Here is an 18,988-nt window from a genome sequence, read left to right as displayed (position 1 = left end):
TCTGTTTTGAGAGGAGATACCAAACACCACAAATTTTCTCCCTCCAGTAAAAATACTTGATATTTTCTTACCTCTTCCAAACCAAAAGGAATATTCCCTGATCACGACATTTTTGCATCATGTAAAAAACAAACAAATTCAAATGTGCATGGTGCGGGGGGGGAGGATATAGTAGGTTAATAAATTTTTCTTTTTTTCTTAAGTAAGTCACTTAAGAAAATAAAATCCCATACTAAACTCCAATATATGCAACAAGTGAATTGATGGAGAAAGAAGTGAGGAGAACAGAACTTGGTCCCTTATGTTCTGTAACAGCATCTGCAGTGCCTCCCTTAGACCTTAAAAAACAAAATTTTGAAAACACAGAGGAGCACTGAACTCAAAATCATGTTCTCTAATATACTTGGATGACCTTGGACAGGAAATTTTTATGCATAATTTTCCTTATTGATATGCTTTGTACAGTTTTTTTTAGAATTCTTAATTCATACAAATACTCACTGAGCATCCTTTAATGGTGTGGGGTATACATCAAGAATGAAACAGGCAAACTCCCTTGTCCTCGTGGAACTTATATTTTATCAGGGGAAGATACACAATAAAAATATCAATATATAGACAATAAACTATAAGGCAATAAAGCAGAGAAGATGATAAGAAGTAAAGAGGTATGATATTAATAAAATTCATAAATATGTACTTAAGGAAGGCCTCACTGAAAACCAAGATTGAAAGGATGTAAGTGAATAAGACATGTATGTGGCTAAGAGAGAAAAGATTTAATTGCAGTGCTTAATAATATATGTTCAAAAAACGATGCTCATTGTTATAATAGCCAGTACAGTATAAACAAAGGAAACACAAAACTTGGATTAACATCCTGTTCCTGTCACTTGCCATTTCTGTGAGGCCTGGCAATATTTATAATGACTCTCTGAGATGCAATGCAGTTTATTCATGTGGAAGATGAGCAAGATAATAATACCTGCTCTTCTTACAATGTCCTTATGAGGATAAAACCAGAAACTACATGTGAAAGCACAAAGAAAATCAATAAGGAAAATCAAATGTTGTAATTGTCACATCTCCTCTTAGACTATTATTCCAAAATGACAGATCGTCATCTTATTCACAAGGCAGCTAGATAGGTACCCCAGGAAGAAGGTTTCTAAGATAAAAATTAACTTTTTTTCTGCAAAGTTAGATCAAGAACAGTAAGAGCTGAAACAGATCTAGGTTGATTCCTAATCAAGGAAGTCTAGACACTAACCAGGTGAACTTGCTGGGGCTCAGGCTCAGCAGAACAGCCATCTGTTTACTCTGGTCCTTGGCTGATTCATTATAAATTCCCCATCAGGGTGGCTTCAGTACATCACAACCTTTCTTTTTGCCTTCCTACAGATTTAGTGCCTTTCAGTCACTCGTTCCACAAACATTTAGTGAATAATTACAATAAACACAGAGCCAAGTGTGGATCTGGGTAAGAGGATGAATTGAACCTGGACCCAGCCTGGACAAATCCCCTGGGGACAGATGGAGGAAATAAAGTTTGGGAGCAGAGAACGAATGGAATCTACCTCCCCACCTCTGGGATTCCTCCTGTCTGGACAAGTCTGAGCCTTGAACTTACTTCAATAGGTAATTGTAAACAAAATGAGAGCCCTCAGGCTACCAGCACACTAGATTTCACTTGGCAGAGTAACACCAAAACAAATCCAGATTCTGCAAATATGAATGTTGAGGTGCAAGAGTATCTCTAGTCATTTTTTGACAAATATTTATTAAATTCCTGCCTAGTGCCAGGCTCTGAGTGCCAGAATTCAAAGACTAGTGTGCCTAGAGCTCAGCTCTTCTGTGCCTCCTCTTCTCATCCTTTTCTTCCAGTGGTCCAGTGCACAATTTAACAACCTAACCGAACTTTCCTACGATGAAGAGTTTCTGAGAGTGGAAACACGGAAATAAGAGAAATGCAAAGCTAATAAAAATCCCATGCTCAGTTTCACCTTTCTCATTTAGTGTAACCTCTATTTAAAGTTACTACTAGGCCCTTCCTTGGCCTTCCTGTGATCATTTTCTTCTGAAAATTCTGCTTTAATGTTGATAGAACTTTCCTTTGAGGCCTTACCCAAGAGAATTTACACCACAGAATAAGAATAAGCAATCTTCTCTTTAGCTACCTTTATGTTGACACACCTTAAATTCTGGAAATGGAAAACAAAATATTGAATGCCTACTCTGTGCCAACCATTTAATCTCTTAAATGACCTTGCAAGATAGGCAATTAACTCCATTTTATAGATAAAATTGATGTAGGCACTAAAAGGTAAAATACTCTGTTAAAAACCAAAGCAAATGATAGTTTTCCATCTCAAAAGAAAAGGGTTTTTAGTTTGGCATCCCAAAGTCACTCCTCCTAGGATTGTCCAAAAAAAGGTAGAGGGAAATTTCCTAAACTTTCTGGCCTTGTCTTGTCTCTTAGGTTCCTTCCAGCTCTAAAATTCTGAAATGTAACCTTAGTTAGGATTGAGTACTGAGTCTCTAAGGTTGACTCTCAATTCATAATCTCTTTTAAAAAATAAAGCTGCCTTGTGTTTGTGGACCACATGTAAATTATTCTGCTACAGCAGAGTACAGCTTCTGTAACAGGGATATAATTGTGTGCAAAGTTTGCATCTAGCTCCATGTCTTGGATTCAGGTAGACTCTGCTTTATTGTTTTGAATTTGTCTTCATGACTGACCCCTGAGTTTACACTTGGGTAAAAAAGTAATAATAATAATAACTTGGAATATTGACATCTGCTAAATATCATCTTTTTATAAAACCAATAATGCTGCTTCTTTTTTAGTATGCCCCAGAGACTGACATTTAGTGAAATAAGCATCAAATGTTAAATGTCTCGGATAAAATTCTCATTATTAAACGACAATTCAGAAAAATAATTAAGAAAAACTTCTACCAGAATGATTTTTATTAAATAATAAAAATTGATTTGAAAAACTCTTACATTCCTGAGCCTGAATCTGGATAAACTCCATGTAAAGATAAATTGAGATGAAATTTGCATTGCTAAGAGACAGATTCATAGTTTAAGACCAACCAATATAACTGCCTGCTAAAACAAAGAAACAAATAAAAATACTCCTCAAAGGAATATAACGAAATTCAAAAGTTTTTCACAATGCCAGGTTACAATTCAATGTTTTTGGCATATCAGGAAAAAAACAACAAACAAAAAAACACCAAAGTGTGACCAATTGCTCTTTAGAGAGATAAATTTCAAAACATTTTCAGATATTGGAATTAGCAGAGCATATTCTAAAGTAGCTACCATAACAGCTAACACAACTAAGGATGTGAAGGAAAACATGCTTGCAATGCATAAAAAGAGAAATCTCAGCAGAGAAATTTATTTTAAAGAAAATGAAAATGCTAAAACTGAAAAGTGCAATATCTAAAATTTTTAAAATATCTGGAGAGGTTAATAGCAGAATGGAGATAAGAGGAGTAAACTTAAAAACAGATCAATAAAAATAATCTAATCTGAAAACCAAATGGAAAAAGAAGAGGAGAAAAATATGTAGGTCTAATAAAGATGATAACTCCAGGGACTTGTAGTAAATGGGACTTGTAACTCCCAGGGACTTGTAGTAAATGTCATAATTATCTAAGCATACATGTCATCAGAGTCCAAGAAGGAAAGTGGAGAATGATGTAGAAAAGATTCTAGAATAAATAACGTCCCCAAGGTTCCCAAATTTGATGAAAGACATAAATTTACACATTCTAAAAGCTTACAAAACACCGAGCAGCTAAATATGAGACTGTTGCTGTGGGCAGGCAGAGCCACAGTCAAATTGCTAAGAAACAAGAGAAAAATCTGGAGAGCAGCCAGAAGAGAGAAAAATAAAACCAAACAGAAATGCAGTATATATGGTAATGACTTTTGCTGACTTGTCATTAGAAGCCAAGGTGTCCAGCATAAAATATGAAGAGAATTTGTCACAAGGATAGCTACACTACAAGAAGTATTAAGAGGATATTCTCCAGACACCTTATTAGTTGACACCATTAGAAAGAAATGAAGAGCATTATAAATAAGTATATGAGACTGTACAATATTTTTAAAATTTTTTTTGTAATGTGTTAGGGTTTTTTTTGTTTTTTGGGTGCTGGGGATCGAAACTTGGGGTGCTTTACCACTGAGCTAAACCCCAGTTTTTTTTTTTTTTTTTTTTTTTTTTTTTTATTATTTTTTTTGAGAGAGAGTCTTGTTCAGTTGCCTGGGCTGGCCTTGAACTTGTGATCCTCCTGCTTCAGCTTCCCAAGTCACCGGGATTATAGGTGTGCACCATTGCACCCAGGTATATATGGCAATTTAAAGCAAAAGCTGTAACATTGTCTCTTGCTATGTGTCACATATGTAGGTCTAATAAAGATGATAACTCCAGCATAAAGGATGTTGTTAGGCAATGGACCTAGGAGGTTGCCCTGGTGTAGATTTTATGTGAAGTGACAGAATATTAACTTTAGACTCTTATGAGAATATATCTATAGACATATACACACACATATATACATAGTAATTTCTATAGCATACATTTTAAAAATAAGCAAGAATTGTAGCCAAGAAGCTAAAGTAGATTCTTTTTTTTAAACTCAAAGATTCAGGGCAGCAGGTATAGTTTGGTGGTAGAGAGCAGTATTCAATCTCCAACACCGCAAAACAAACAAACAAACAAACAAATAACTTTCAGAAGAGGGTGAGGAGGAAGGAATTAAGAAAATAATGAGAATGGAAAATGAATAGTAAGATGGTTGACCCAAGTTCAACAAAATGAACAATTAAACGAACGTTAGTGGACTAACCACTATCTACAAATTCCCAATTAAAAGGGAAGAAATTTTATGACTAGGTTTAAAAACAAAACAAAACAAACAAAAAAGCAAGTATCACCTGCATGCTGCTTATAAGAAATGTATTGTTAAAAAAAGGAACACTAAAAGTCAGTGCTCGTGAAAAGGCACACCATGCAAACACTGAGCATATGCGGGATGGAGTTGCTGTATTAATATCTGGTAAAGCACTTAAAGGACAGAGCATGACTACTGCAGACAAAGAGTCAGGTTTTGTGATATTGCACCTCACAACTCATCAGGAACACATGATCATCTGCAATGTGTATGTGTACACAAATGAAGCTTTAAAGCATATCAGGGAAATTGGACAGAATTAAAGGTAAAAATATACAAGTTCATCATTGTAGCTGGAGATTTTAACACACTTCTTTGCAAACGACAGAACTAGACAAAATAAAGATTGGCCCAAAGAAGAATGATTTTAACAGCACTAACAACCTTGCCCTCATGTACCTGTAAGGAATAACCCAAACTGCAGAATATACATTCTTTTCAGGTTCACTTGGTATATACACCAAGATAGATCATATATTGGGCCATAAACCCTAATCTCAACAAATTAAAAAGGGACTGAAATCATATAGATTATATTCTCTGACTTCAGAACAATTAAATTAAAAATCAAGAAGGTATTCAAAAGACCCCAAATATTTTGGAAATGTAACATATTTCTATGTAAATATGACATAGAAAACAAAAATCACAAGGAAAATTAGAAAATATTTAAAACTGAATGAGAATGAAAATATATCACACATCAAATTTTGTAAAATATAACTAAAGCAATGGATAAAAGAACATTTATAGCTTTTTTAAACAGAATGCTTCTGTTTAAAAAAAAAAAATCAGTGACCTAATGTTCCCACTAAAACTAGAAGAGAAGCAAAGTTAACTGAAGTACAAGGAAGAAAATAATAAAGAACATAAATCCATAAAAGAGAAAACACAATAAAAAATTAAGAAAACTGGGGTTATGTTTGGAAAGTTGGGTTGTCATTAATAAGTTTTCTCCTATATTTGCTCTCATTCTGTCTTTTTAGCTAAGTTAATTCCTTTTATTAATCTTTTCAGAGAATAAGTCAACATTTCATTTTATTCATTTTCCTCTATTATTCACCTGTCCCACAGATATTAAGAAGATAATAATGTTATAAACACATTTATGCCAACAATTGGACAACTTAGATTCAAGGGACAAATTTCTTGAGGGTGAGAACTTATCAAAACTGACAAAGAATGAAACAAAAATCTTAAAAAACAAGCAAGCAAATAAAATTGAAACTACCACTACTATCCAAACTGACCATGTCTATTAAGAAGACTGAATGATGGAAAACCTGCCACAAGGAAAGCCTTCGGTCCAGATGTTACTCTGATGAGTTGGACCAAACAATGAAGGAAGAAACAACATATATATATATATATATATATTTTTTTTTTTTTTTTTTTTTTTTTTTTTTTAAAGGTACTGGGGATTGAACCCTGGGGCCTCTCACACAGGCCAGGCAAGGGCTCTACCATGAGCCACATCCCCAGCCCTAACACCAATCTTACCTTTCTTCAGAAAGCAAAGGAGAAGAGATTACTTCCAAACTAGTTTTACAGAATTGATACCCTATAACCAGAAAGGCTATAAATGATGTGGAGAAAAGACACTGTTTAGAATAGGGGAAGGGAAAATCAGGAGTATGGCAGTGGGATGGGCTGCATTTTAAACACCATGAGCCTAGCCGTGAGATGGTGACTTCTGAGAAGACTCAAAGGAGGTGAGAGCCTGTAAAGACATATGTCAGGATAGCACCAGGGCAAAGGTTCCAAGGTAGCAATGTACCACGAAAGGCAAGGAGGCAAATTTGGGGTCCTGCAAACCAAGCCAGGAAGAAGGGGAAGAACTGCTAGAGGAAGACCCTCAACCAAACAGCAGGCCTACCTCCTGGACTCGTGGTTCCTGTACCACACTTGTCCATTTCAAAAAATTCTGAGGTTCTCTACCATCACTGCTGCTGGAAATGCAGTAGTTTCTGAAACATTAATTATGGAAATGTACTTGCCATTTCATGGAGTCAGCTATTAGCACAATTACTATAGGACTTGAGAAAAAGTCTTAAACTCTTGAAATAAGTAAACTCTTAAAATAAGTCCAGGGGCTAGGGAGATAGCTCAGTCGGTAGAGTGCTTGCTTTGTAAGCACAAGGCCCTGGGTTTGATCCCCAGCACCCCCCCCCAAAAAAAAAAAAAGAATAGTTAAAATAAGTCCAATATGGCTGTGAGCACCTCAAGAAACTCTGTCTCCTTTTGTTTCCTCTTCACTGCTCTGTGTTGTAAGGAGTATATTTTGCTGCTCTCTGGGCTATTTGTACAAAATTTGTCCTTTCTTGATTCAGATGCAATTTTATATAATGTTTATGTGCACATGCAACTTAATTGCTTGAAATATTCAAAACTGGAGTCCCTGGGTGATGTTTCACACAAGAATGTGTGCCTGGGATTTTTATTTTTCTGAGACTGTTGCCATAGTTTCCTTGGCAGCAAAACTACATATAGTGAACTAATCAAAGATTTAAAACACATTGTTATGCAATTTAGACCCACAATCTGAGGGTTAAACTAAATGAAAGAAATAATGGGTGAAGGCAAGGAAATGTGTATACCATAGAGAGTTCTGGGGTAAGAGTCAGGAATCACAGAATGTTTTTTATTAGTGTTAATTACTTTGCTTCCTTAACCAGAGATATTAACAACACTTTAGATTTCCTGCCAAGTTATATAGCATGTGCAAATACAATCCAAAGCTCAACAACATTTGATTAACAATGGGAGAGAATAAGAATACACAGGGCTCTAGTTTTCATTAACCCAAAAGAGAAATGATAGACAGAGGGGTTTGGGGCTATAGCTTAGTGTTAAATTGCTTACCTAGCATGTTCCAAGCCTTAGGTTTGATCTCCAGCTCAGAGAGGGAAGAGAAATAGTGATGGATAGAAAACTTATGTCAGGATTTTAGATAGTACAAACACATGGGAAGAGTGATTCCCCCTTACCTAAAGAATGTGAGCTGAAATTGAGTCAATAATCCATTTAGGATAACTAACCAATTTTTGACATAACAAATATATCCTACGAGCAGTTTTAACTGTTTTTGTCATTGGTAAAAGGTAGTGGCACGAATGGGGGGAAAATCACTGTGAGGGACACCGAGACCTCATACAAAGTGGCAGCAAGAAATCTGCAAAGTGAGACAGTGTCAAACTCTGGTTGCAGATTCTAGGAATAAGGGCACAATCTGGAGACAGAGTTTCCACTTCAGTGATCACCCAGGACACCAGGATAGGTTTCCAGGTTTGACCCTATAGGAAATCAAGAAATACAACTGGAGGGAACCGTATCATCGTGCCAGATATAAAAATTCTGATATAAAAGTACAGTAAGTGGGAGAGCATGCTACTGGCATGACCAGAGATAAATAGACCAGTGGAACCAAATCAAACTTGCACACACATGGAAACTTAATTAGCAACGCCATAAACAAGCAGTTAGCATGACTGTTCAATAGAGTTTTAGAACATTTGGAATCATATACGGGGGGAAAAAACTGAAGTTGGATATGTACTTCACATCCAACACCAAAATCAATTCTAGGTGGATAAGTCTCAAATGAGAGAGGGGAACATTTTAGAAGACCATATAGGAGAACACCTTTACACCTTTCAGAGTAGAAATCAATTCCTTTAATAGAACAAAAAGAGCAGAGAACAAAAGGAAAGAGATTTTTGAAAACAGATTCAAAATTAAAACTTCAATTATTTAAGATATTAAAGTGAAAGGACAAGCTAAAAATTGCAAGAATATATTTATAAAACACATCTGCAAGGTAATTTAATAAGGTGATGATCAGTCACATATAACTATTTTAAAGTCAAGTAAAGTTTTAAATGTAATTACTTGTAGTTCTAGATATATTTCAGATGACCCATAGTCATAGGGGCTAGAGGCTGGCTCTACTAGACAGTAAGTAGTAATGTGGAAGCAGCTGGCATTGTTCAGTCAAGAACACTGGAAAGCTCTGCTCCAGAGAGGTGACTGGACCTGGACTTAATAGTCAACCTTTTCATACACACACAGAATTAGGATTTGGAAATATTTGTGGGATCAAACATACTATAACAGTCCTGCCAGCATTTAATTGGCAGAGTGTGGGGCAAACAAAATTCCTGCAATTAAAAAAAAAATTTATTCCAGCTAAACTGCATAGAGAAAAGAATAAAATTCAAAACACCAGGAACAATTCAAACATCATTAAAATGTAACATCTATGGATCTATAACTCACCTATATTGCAATACCACTAATTTGAAAATAAATAAACCTCAACTACAGTATCAGCATAGATGCTTCTAAAGAACTGATGCTGAGTAAAAATAGCAAGACATCTGAATATAAACAGCATGCTTAAAATTCACATAACGAAGAATATTGGCTGTTACAGTTTAGATATGAGGTGTCCACAAAAGCTCACATGTGGGGGACCATGCAAGAAACTCTAGAGGTGAAATGAGTGGGTTATGAGGGCCTTAACTGAATCAGTGTGTCAATCCCCTAATAGTGATTAACTGGGTGGTAACTATAGGCAGGTAGGGTGTGGAGGTGGGTCATGGGGGCATGACTCTGCGGTATATATTTTGTCCTGGAGAGTAGAATGTTAAGAGATTCATTTTCTTTCTTTCTTTCTTTCTTTCTTTCTTTCTTTCTTTCTTTCTTTCTTTCTTTCTTTCTTTCTTTCTTTCTTTCTTTCTTTCTTTCTTTCTCTCTCTCTCTCTCTCTCTCTCTCTCTCTCTCCCTCCCTCCCTCCCTCCCTCCCTCCCTCCCTCCTCCATGATCTCCATGATGGCCATGTCCTGAGCTCTTTCCTCCTCACCACACCCTTCTGCCATGATGTTCTGTTTCACCTTAGGCTCAGAGCAGTGGAGTTGGCCATCTATGAACTGGGACCTCTGAAACTGAGTGCCAAGGAAACTTTTTCTCCTTTAAAATTGTTCTTGTCAGGTCTTTTGGTCATAGTAGTGAAAAAACTGACTAAAATAATAACCAAACTGAAAATTAATTTGGGAATGAATAAAACAAATTGAAACACCAAAAATGCAAGGAAATGGCTAACAAAAAAAATCAGAACAAGCTTGCCTCTGGGAGAAAAGACACCCTTTGGTCACAGCAGTGCCTTTTCAGTTTGTTAATGTTTTGTTTCGTTAGCTGGGTAGCAGTTTAGGATGTTCATTTTTTTTTTTTTTTTTGGAACTATGTAATCTTTATTAAATATTTTTACAGACTGCATTTTGATTCATTAGGATGTTCATTTTAATAACACTTCTTTTTCTATACCTACAAGTTTTATACATAGCTTTATATGTTTGATGAATTTCACAATTTTTTAAAAAACTAGCTTAATTGCCTACTGGTGTTCTTAAGTTCAAAGAGACGACAGTATGAGTGTTAGGGAACATGTTATGGAATGGGAGGTAAGTACTTCCCTATAGATTTCACCCTCAGTACTGTCCAGGATCATAGGGTCCAGAGTTTACGGACAGTTTTTAACAAAGATGATATCAGGAATTTGTTTCCTTACTATAAAATGGTGATATCCATAGGAGTTTTGTCAAAAGTGATAGAAAAATTTTCATCAAATATGAAAAAGTAAGCTTTTATGGTGGTGGTGGTGGTGGTTATAGAGGCCATGGTGCTGAAAAGATCTAGAAATGGTGTCAGAGGAGAAGAAATTATTTAGAACCTGAGTATATTAAAATTTAGGCTAAATGAAAGTCATAATGATATAATGATTGCCATATGCTAGATAGGAAAAGGACCTAAGATCCATTTGTTCAGGGTAGACTGGCAAAATTGCAAAGAAGTTAAAGTAAGTACTTTCTTGTTCAGTCTAAGAATGAGCTTTTTAACAAATGGTGAGAAGACACAAAGTGCCTGACTACATGGTAATCCTTCACTTGAATTATTTAGATAAAGAGTTCAGCAGAGACTTCTGTTTTCAATGAAAATATACCTTTCTAAATTAAATTTTACCAATTTAAAAGCTTCTTCTCAGCAAAAGAAATAATAATGTGAAAAGAGAGCCTATAGATTTGGGAGAAAATTCTTACTGCATGCACTTCAGATAAAGCATTAATCTCTAGGATATATAAGGAACTCAAAAAACTTAACAGCAAAAAAACAAACAACCCAATCAAAAAAATGGGCTAAGGAACTGAACAGATAATTCACAGAAGATATACAATCGATCGACAAATATATGAAAAAATGTTCAATATCTTTAGCAATTAGAGAAATGCAAATCAAAATTACTTTAAGATTTCATCTCAGTCCAATCAGAATGGCAATTATCAAGAATACAAGCAACAATAAATGTTGGCAAAGATGTGGGGGAAAAGGTACACTCATACATTGCTGGCAGGCCTGCAAATTAGTGCAACCACTCTGGGAAAGCAGTATGGAGATTCCTCAGAAAACTTGGAATAGAACCACCATTTGACCCAGCTATTCCACTCCTTGGTTTATACTCAAAGGACCTAAAATCAGCATACTACAGTGACACTGCCACATCAGTGTTTATCACAATAGCTAAACTTTGGAACAAATCTGGGTGTCCTTCAACAAATTAATGGATAAAGAAAATGTGGTATGTGTGTGTATATTACTCAGCTTTAAAGAAGAATGAAATTACAGCATTTGTTGGTAAATGAATGGAGGTGGAGAACATCATGCTAAGAGAAATAAGTCAAACCCCCTCAAAAAACCAGAGACTGAATGTTTTCTCTGATATGCAGATGCTAATCCACAATGAGGGCGGGGAATGGTGGTGCTGGGAGGAACCCTTACTTTAGATTAAGTAGAGGGGAGTGAAGGGAGGGGAAGAGGTATAGGGGTAGGAAGGATAGTAGAGTGAAACAGACATTATTACCTCGTGTACATATATGACTGCATGACCAATGTGATCCTACAATATGTACAATCAGAAAAATGAGAAAATATACTCCATTTATGTATGATTTATCAAAATGCATTAATGAATTGTACTGTCATGTATAACTAATAAGAATAAATAAAAAATTTAAAGAAACAAAAAACAAAATACAGACAACATAAATTTGTGTCAAACCAATTGCAAAAACTAGCTCTCCTACCTAACATCCTGATGCTGCAGGTAACTTATTTTACCTCTGGGGGCCTCATTTTCCTCATCTGTAATAGGATGATCTCTTTCCTTCAAGATTACATTGCAAACCTCAATGTGATAGAACGCTGAAATGGCCTCACACCAGTGTTCTGTAAGTGCCAATCAGCTGCTATGAGTTCTATTATTGAAGGTTTCCAAACTTGTTCATAGCTAGACAAGTAGAGCAATGACACCAGTCTGAGAAAACAAAGCAGCTTTCACATCTGCAAACAGCCAAAGTACGAACTTGTATCTGTTACTTCAAGGAAAGAGGCAAAACGGATATCCCTGGATCGGTTTCTTTAAAAAGTTATCAAATTGCCTTTGGTCTCCAGAAAACTTTCCTCATGCTTTTTATAGCAGTCTTCTCCCCAAAACCCTTCTAGACTTAATGATCCTAAAATACTTTTTAACTTGTTGAAATAAAAATAAGAGGGGAATTATGAAAATAAGATTTGGTGCAGCCAACCACATCATATTCATTACAATCTCAGGTCGTCAGTTTTTAAAAATATCTGAAGTTAAGAAAAAGAATATATGCATGACTACTTTAAATTTAACCTTCAGAAACCAATAAAAATTCCAGTGTCTATAAACAGGAAACGATGAAGTTCAAGATGAAACCACAGTAATTTATTATAAATAAATAACCGTCCTATAAATAACCTCACTCTAATGACACTTGCAAAGCTTTTTCTTCTTCTATGGCACTGTTGAAGTTCAGATCAACTCAGCCTGTTCTCCACAAATTTAATAATGACAGAAACTTTAAAAGTTTATGTTATTTTGCATTTTACCGTGGTTATCTTCTTAGCCTGTGGAAGCACTTTGCGACACTTGGGTTATTAGCTTGGTTCTGTCTTTTACTTAAGTTTCAAACCTAGCTTCAAATGACCAGTTGACAGTCACATACTGTAATGAAGTTGGTAGATGAGCTGAAATTAAAACCAACTCCTTTTTACCACTCTTCTCTTCAAGCACAGATCAATTATTTATGACCGTGTTCACCAACACTGTTTTAATTTAGGAGGCAGTCCATTTGAAGCCAGCTATAAATAAAGTAAATAGAATCTGGTCTCAAAGCTTCTTGACTCCACAGAGCATTGAAAGAAGATGGGAGGAAAGTAGCAAAGAGAAAATATAAGAAAATAGGAAAGAACAAAAGAAGCCAACATCTAATGAGCTGCCTCTATGCCAGCACCTTCCACACAGATGATTCCACTTCATTCTCAGTTAATTTGACATCATTTAATTCTCTGATTGCATAGAGTTAGATCTTATGATCTCTTTATTTAAGATTGGGAAATTATGGTTCGAAAAAGAAAAATTGTTTACCAGGGTCACAGAGTAAATAGGAAAAGCAGAATTTGATGTGAGGTTTGTCTGATTCTAAAGCCTGGCATTTATTTTCTACAGTAGATGGAATATTTTAAAATATTTTTAGATTGGAGTAGTTTAGGGATGTTAAAAACAAAAGGGATTAAATACTTCCAAGATATAACATGATTAGAAGAAAACCCTCCATATAACCATTACATTGAAGCTCAAGTATGGTGCTCCTCCTTATGCATAAAATATCCACAAATGCATATGATGAGAGTGACAGGGACCCTCTAGCGGAGAGTGCATGGAAAGAGAACCCAAGCACAGTTACCAGCAAGGCGAAGCTGGGCAATGCAAGTGCTCCACTGCTCTTACCTGCTGTACTTCGCTCTCTCCGTTTGAGATTTTCTCAGTGTAAACAAAGGAGTTGAATATCCGCTGCAACAAAAAGAAAAGAACCAAACCAACATTAGATTTTCTAAATAAGACATCATTTTCTGTGTGTGAATAACTTATTACATACAACATAAATAGAATCAAGTAGAAAAAATTTAATTAAAATACAGTAATTTTACAGAGAGGAACCCAAATATCAGCCAAAGTCAATCATGCTTACATAAGCATTACCCAGGCACTTCTGTAGTGAAATAAACCAGATGTTACACTATATTTTTCATTTTCAAAAATACATTTAATCATAGATTTCCGGAGCCCATGCCATTTTATACGACTGGTATAATCTGACAAAGTTGTGTTTCTCATTTAAATCCTGCACTCCCTGAATGCTGTAATTGTTTACAGACACTAAAATCTAATGTAATAAAGTTCTTTAAAAAGGATTCTTTCCATATTCTCTCATGTCCCCATCCAGCCAATACCTACCCAATATTACCTATCACCTTCATTACTCAAGCACCCCCTTGGGAGAGTAGCATAATGGGGCTTGCCAACTATGTGTGGCCTTAAGAGAAGATCCAGTTCTCACATGCCAGGAAACACGACAGCCTTGCCAAGACACTGTACTGAGCCATGGCACACAGCACACACCTTCTTCCAGAGGCCCCTACCTAAGCTCACACTTACCTACTCCTCCACACCACACACTGCTTGCAGCTAACATGTCTTCGCAGACCTAAGACTTGACCAAGTCATAGCTTTAACTGAGCCATCACAAGAGACGAGCATACAACAAACTAAAAAAGAATCCAAGTACTATGCATCTATTGGAGGGAAAAAAAAAAAAAGAGCAGCAACTTCATCCTCTATTTTTAAAGCTTTAAAGATACCACTGAACTCTCCAGATGAGTAAGGAGTGAGATCTGAAGTTGTCAGCCAAAATTTCCTTTTTTCTTTCTATCCTGTTGCCAAGAGTTTGTCAGCATCTGGGACCGCTTCCCAGGCAGCCTTACACACCTGCATGGCTGTGGTGAGGAAGATAAGTGCCAAGTTCATCAAGTTCTGTACAATCTAAACAGAATGCAAATTAGGAAAGATTAAGCTGCTGGGGCTGGGAGGGGTCCAGGGGGAGCACAGGGTGGAAGAAAGACAGGAATGGAATTACTGCTTGGAAAATTATCACTGCGAATCATCATGGTGCTGCCTATCATCTTCCAATGTGCCACTCATTCATTCAACAGATTGTACCTTTTTTTCCTAAAAAAGGACTCTGTTGATAGGAAAGATTTTATTACAGATTTCTCATAATATTCAAAAATAAGAACGCTGGTTAATACTTAGTGAATGTTTACTATGGAGTGGACATCTAGGCACATTACATATCTACTTACTTATTGCAGTCTTTAAAAACACGTTTATGATAGATACTATTATCTCCATTATAGAGATGAGGAAGTATATTTATTACAAGCCTAGTGCAACGTGCACAGTGTACCTTGTGTGCGTATTTTACTTAATCTTCATTTTAAAAGTACTGTATTTCTAAAGATGAAAAAGAAGACCATGGGAGTTTAAAGAAGTTGCCCAAAATCACTTGGCAAGGCTGGACTCTGAAGCCAGGAGCTGTGGTTCCAGATATGGTTCTCTATGTCTCATATGGATTCACTAACTGGTTACTTTATATAAATAAAAATACTCCTATTGGGAGCTAACACCTGATCATAACAGGGCAGATCAACAATCCCTGTGTGTATTCCAAAATTCAAAATGCTCTGAAAATAAACTTTTATGTAACACATTTATTAGCAAAACATGACATGTCCTGAACTTATCTAACAATAAATGCTAATGAGAGCTGATGTGTATTTATAGCCCTTATAAAACCACAAAATAGTTCATTTTGATGCACACGCCAACTAATGCATTTAATTATATGGTTCTACTCCAGATCTCAATGGGTGTCAGGATTCTGAATCCTAAAACACATCTCATTTTGGAAAAGGAATTATGAACATATAGACCTCCACTCCCAATTATCTAGAGGCTGGGCCTATGTCATTATCACCCACATTCCCAGAAAATATTCAATATTTTTATAAAATTTGATTTTCAAAAATTGTTGGGCACCAAGAGTAACATAAACTATGTAGTGATTGATAAATGCAGTGACTGATGGTTACATTCATCTCTATAAATGTAATCGATTTATTTTGTTTATGGCAGTGACATCCCAATGAATTACAGTACCTGTTCTAACCTGGAAGGTGGTCCTCCAGGAGGTTACTGATAAATTAGGCCTGGATTGCTCCCAGGAAGTAAACCAGATCCACTGCTCAAGCCAATTCCACAAGAGCCAAATCAGATCCTTCATCTCCTTTTGTCAAAAGAAAGATGAATTACTCAGTAGTAATAAAGAATACATGCTGGGAATGGGTCCATGAGGTTGTTCCAAATCCTATTTTACTTATTATCTTAACAGTGATGATGGCTAATATTTTTATGTAGATCATTTCATGGCTTGTAAACATTTTTATATTCTCTACACCTAATAAATGTGGTTGAGTAAATGAAAAATTTTAAAGCAATTAAGAAGTTCAAGATGAGAGAGAACATCACCCTCTAGCTACCCCAGCAGTGAAAAATAACATGTAAGGGTCATAGTTTGGGACTATCACCAAAGTAAATAAATTTTGTCCCTTCTCCTTCCCCATGGGGCAGTGTTGGAGCAGGGGTGAAGAAGTCGAGGGAGAAGCCAGGACAACTAGACATGTTGGGTGCAAGGTTAAAAGGTCAGCCTTATGGATGTGCACCAGACCCCAGGGTACAGAGTGTATTTCCACTGTGCTCTAGGGTAAGGGACAGTAATTATCTTTCTTAAAACATGGCTTGCTAAGCTCAGCTCTTAAAAACTAACCCTTTTATGGTTCACACTTTCACATGAATTATTGCATTTGTTACTCACTACTGTATGTGATAGGCAGGGCAGGGATCTGAAACCACACTTTACAGATTCAAAAAACTACAGCTCAAAGACTAGAAAATATATCCCAAGTTAAAAAAAAAAAAAAAAAATTGAAGTGCTGAGTCCCGAACCAAGGTCTTGGTTAAAAATGGGTATTGCTTTTAACTGAACTATTAAAAACTTTATTCATAATACCTTTTTGTTTAGTATAGTCTAGGAATCCTAATACCTGTATGTAGAACAGAAAATGAGAATTTGATTTCCTTATACCTACTTATTTTATTTTAAGCAAGGTATAATGTCAAGAAGCAATTAAAGAATCCCAGACAAAGGTTTTTTGTACTTTCTATTGCAAGAAACAGAATGTGGGTGGGTTTTTGTCATGGGGGAGGGGTAATGTGAAAGCCAGGAATTCAAATTATATAACCTCACCTACCTTTTGGTGACCTTGAGGTTATTATAGACTTGGTTGTTAGAGGACTGAAAAATAAAAATGGAAAGGAAGAGTTTTCTTAAAACATGAAAATGATGAGTAATCCTGTCAGATCCTTCAGTCCTCTCTGATGATTTATTCCCAGTAACAGGTTCAGGGTAGGGGCGGCAGGTGGATATTCTGCACTCAATTCCAAGATGTTTCCCTATTCAAACTTCCTGAAGAACCAAAGGAATTCCAAAAACTTGAGTTCTTAACCTGCACAGAATCTGAGAGGAGTCAAAACTCTCCGGGGTTTGCAAATCCCTGGAAGTAAAGTCAAAGGTACTACCCAGCACTGTCCATTCATCTCTCCTGTTTTGAACAGTTCTCCTCAAATACTAAAAGTAAAAATGGGTTTATTGTATGGTAAAAAATATCACTAAAATAGGTGCAGAGTTTTAAAGGTTTTTATGTAATAATGAATGAATTTCTAATAATGAATCCTCATTATTAATTTCTATAATTAAAAGAAAACAATAAATGTTTTATTCTTATGCTCAAGAGAACTGAATGTTCTGATCTAAAGACAAAACTGACCTTTCTCTCATTAATGTAAACACTTTGGAAAACTGGAAGTATCTTCTAAAGTTAATTAATCATATCTTACAGACCAGCAATTTGCATCCTTGGTAAGTACCTAGTAGAATGTGGTCATATAGTCATCAAAATACAAATATATTCATAGCAGCACTACTCATAATAACTCCAACCTAGGAAATACCCAAATCCTATCAGCAACAGGAAAACAAATTGTGATTATTCACTACACCCACATAATAGAATATTCAGCAACGAGGATGAACAATTGCAACATTCATCAACATGATAAATCTCACAAAATAGTATCAGGTGAAAGAAGCCAGAACACTGAGAGCATCATTCCACTTATGTCAAATTCAAAACCAAAAAAGCTCATCTATCCACTTGGAAATCTGAATAGTGGTTACTCTTTGTGGAGAATGAATAGCACAGCACATGAAGGGGCTTTTGGAACACTGAAATGTAGATTGGGATGCTCCACCTGGGTGCTGGCTACTGGACTGTATGAGAATTCATCTAGCTGTACACTTAACATTGTGCACATTTTGTAAGTATACTAGACTTCAACAAATTTACTTTTAACATAGATTCTAGGCAGTCTAAGACATACTCTACTCAAATGTTTTCAAATATTTTTAAAACTATGCATTTTAGAAAAGAAAAGTCTAAAACCTATTAACTGGCTGTTATTAAGTACTCGAAGAAAAAAAAAAAAAAAAAAAACTGACTCCCTAGTCCCGATGGAACTGGGACTGTACCGACTGTAGAGTCACCTGGCAATTTAGAGGTAAGTTCTCTTGAGGCTTCCCTGAGGCTACATATTAATTGCTCCGTCAAACTTTAAGTATGTAACATTACTTATTCCATCCAACAGTACTGAACAAACCTGACTTTCAGCAAGAAAAAAGGTATCTTTATCTGAGTTTTAGCCAACCGGAATGTTCTAGAGTTCTATAACACAATTTGATCAAGCTTACCCTTTGTACTTGCTATTCATTTCCAAAGATCTGCCTCCACCCTCTGCCCCAAAACAGGATGTTCAACTCAAATGAAGTTAAAAATTAAAGAGAAAAATACTTAACAAATGAATACAGCTCCTCTTACTTTTACTCTAAGGAGTGGGCAGGGAGACAAACATTCTGTTCTGTGTG

The 18,988-nt window shown here is 35.9% G+C and overlaps 1 protein-coding gene across 1 annotated transcript in view; it reads right to left on the bottom strand.

Annotated features, from left to right (window-relative positions):
• CACHD1 (cache domain containing 1) overlaps positions 1–18,988 on the bottom strand; it is a 211,225-nt gene that overhangs the window by 118,518 nt on the left and 73,719 nt on the right. The window contains 1 exon segment of the mRNA XM_079136579.1: positions 13,840–13,902. Within this exon segment, the coding sequence (XP_078992705.1) occupies positions 13,840–13,902 (63 nt within the window).

This window comes from Sciurus vulgaris, assembly GCF_902686455.1.
Source record: "Sciurus vulgaris genome assembly, chromosome: 1".
In the NCBI taxonomy this organism is placed as follows: Eukaryota; Metazoa; Chordata; class Mammalia; order Rodentia; family Sciuridae; genus Sciurus; species Sciurus vulgaris.
The sequence above is the reverse complement of the archived record's forward strand: the minus strand, read 5'-3'. Positions and strand labels throughout refer to the sequence as shown.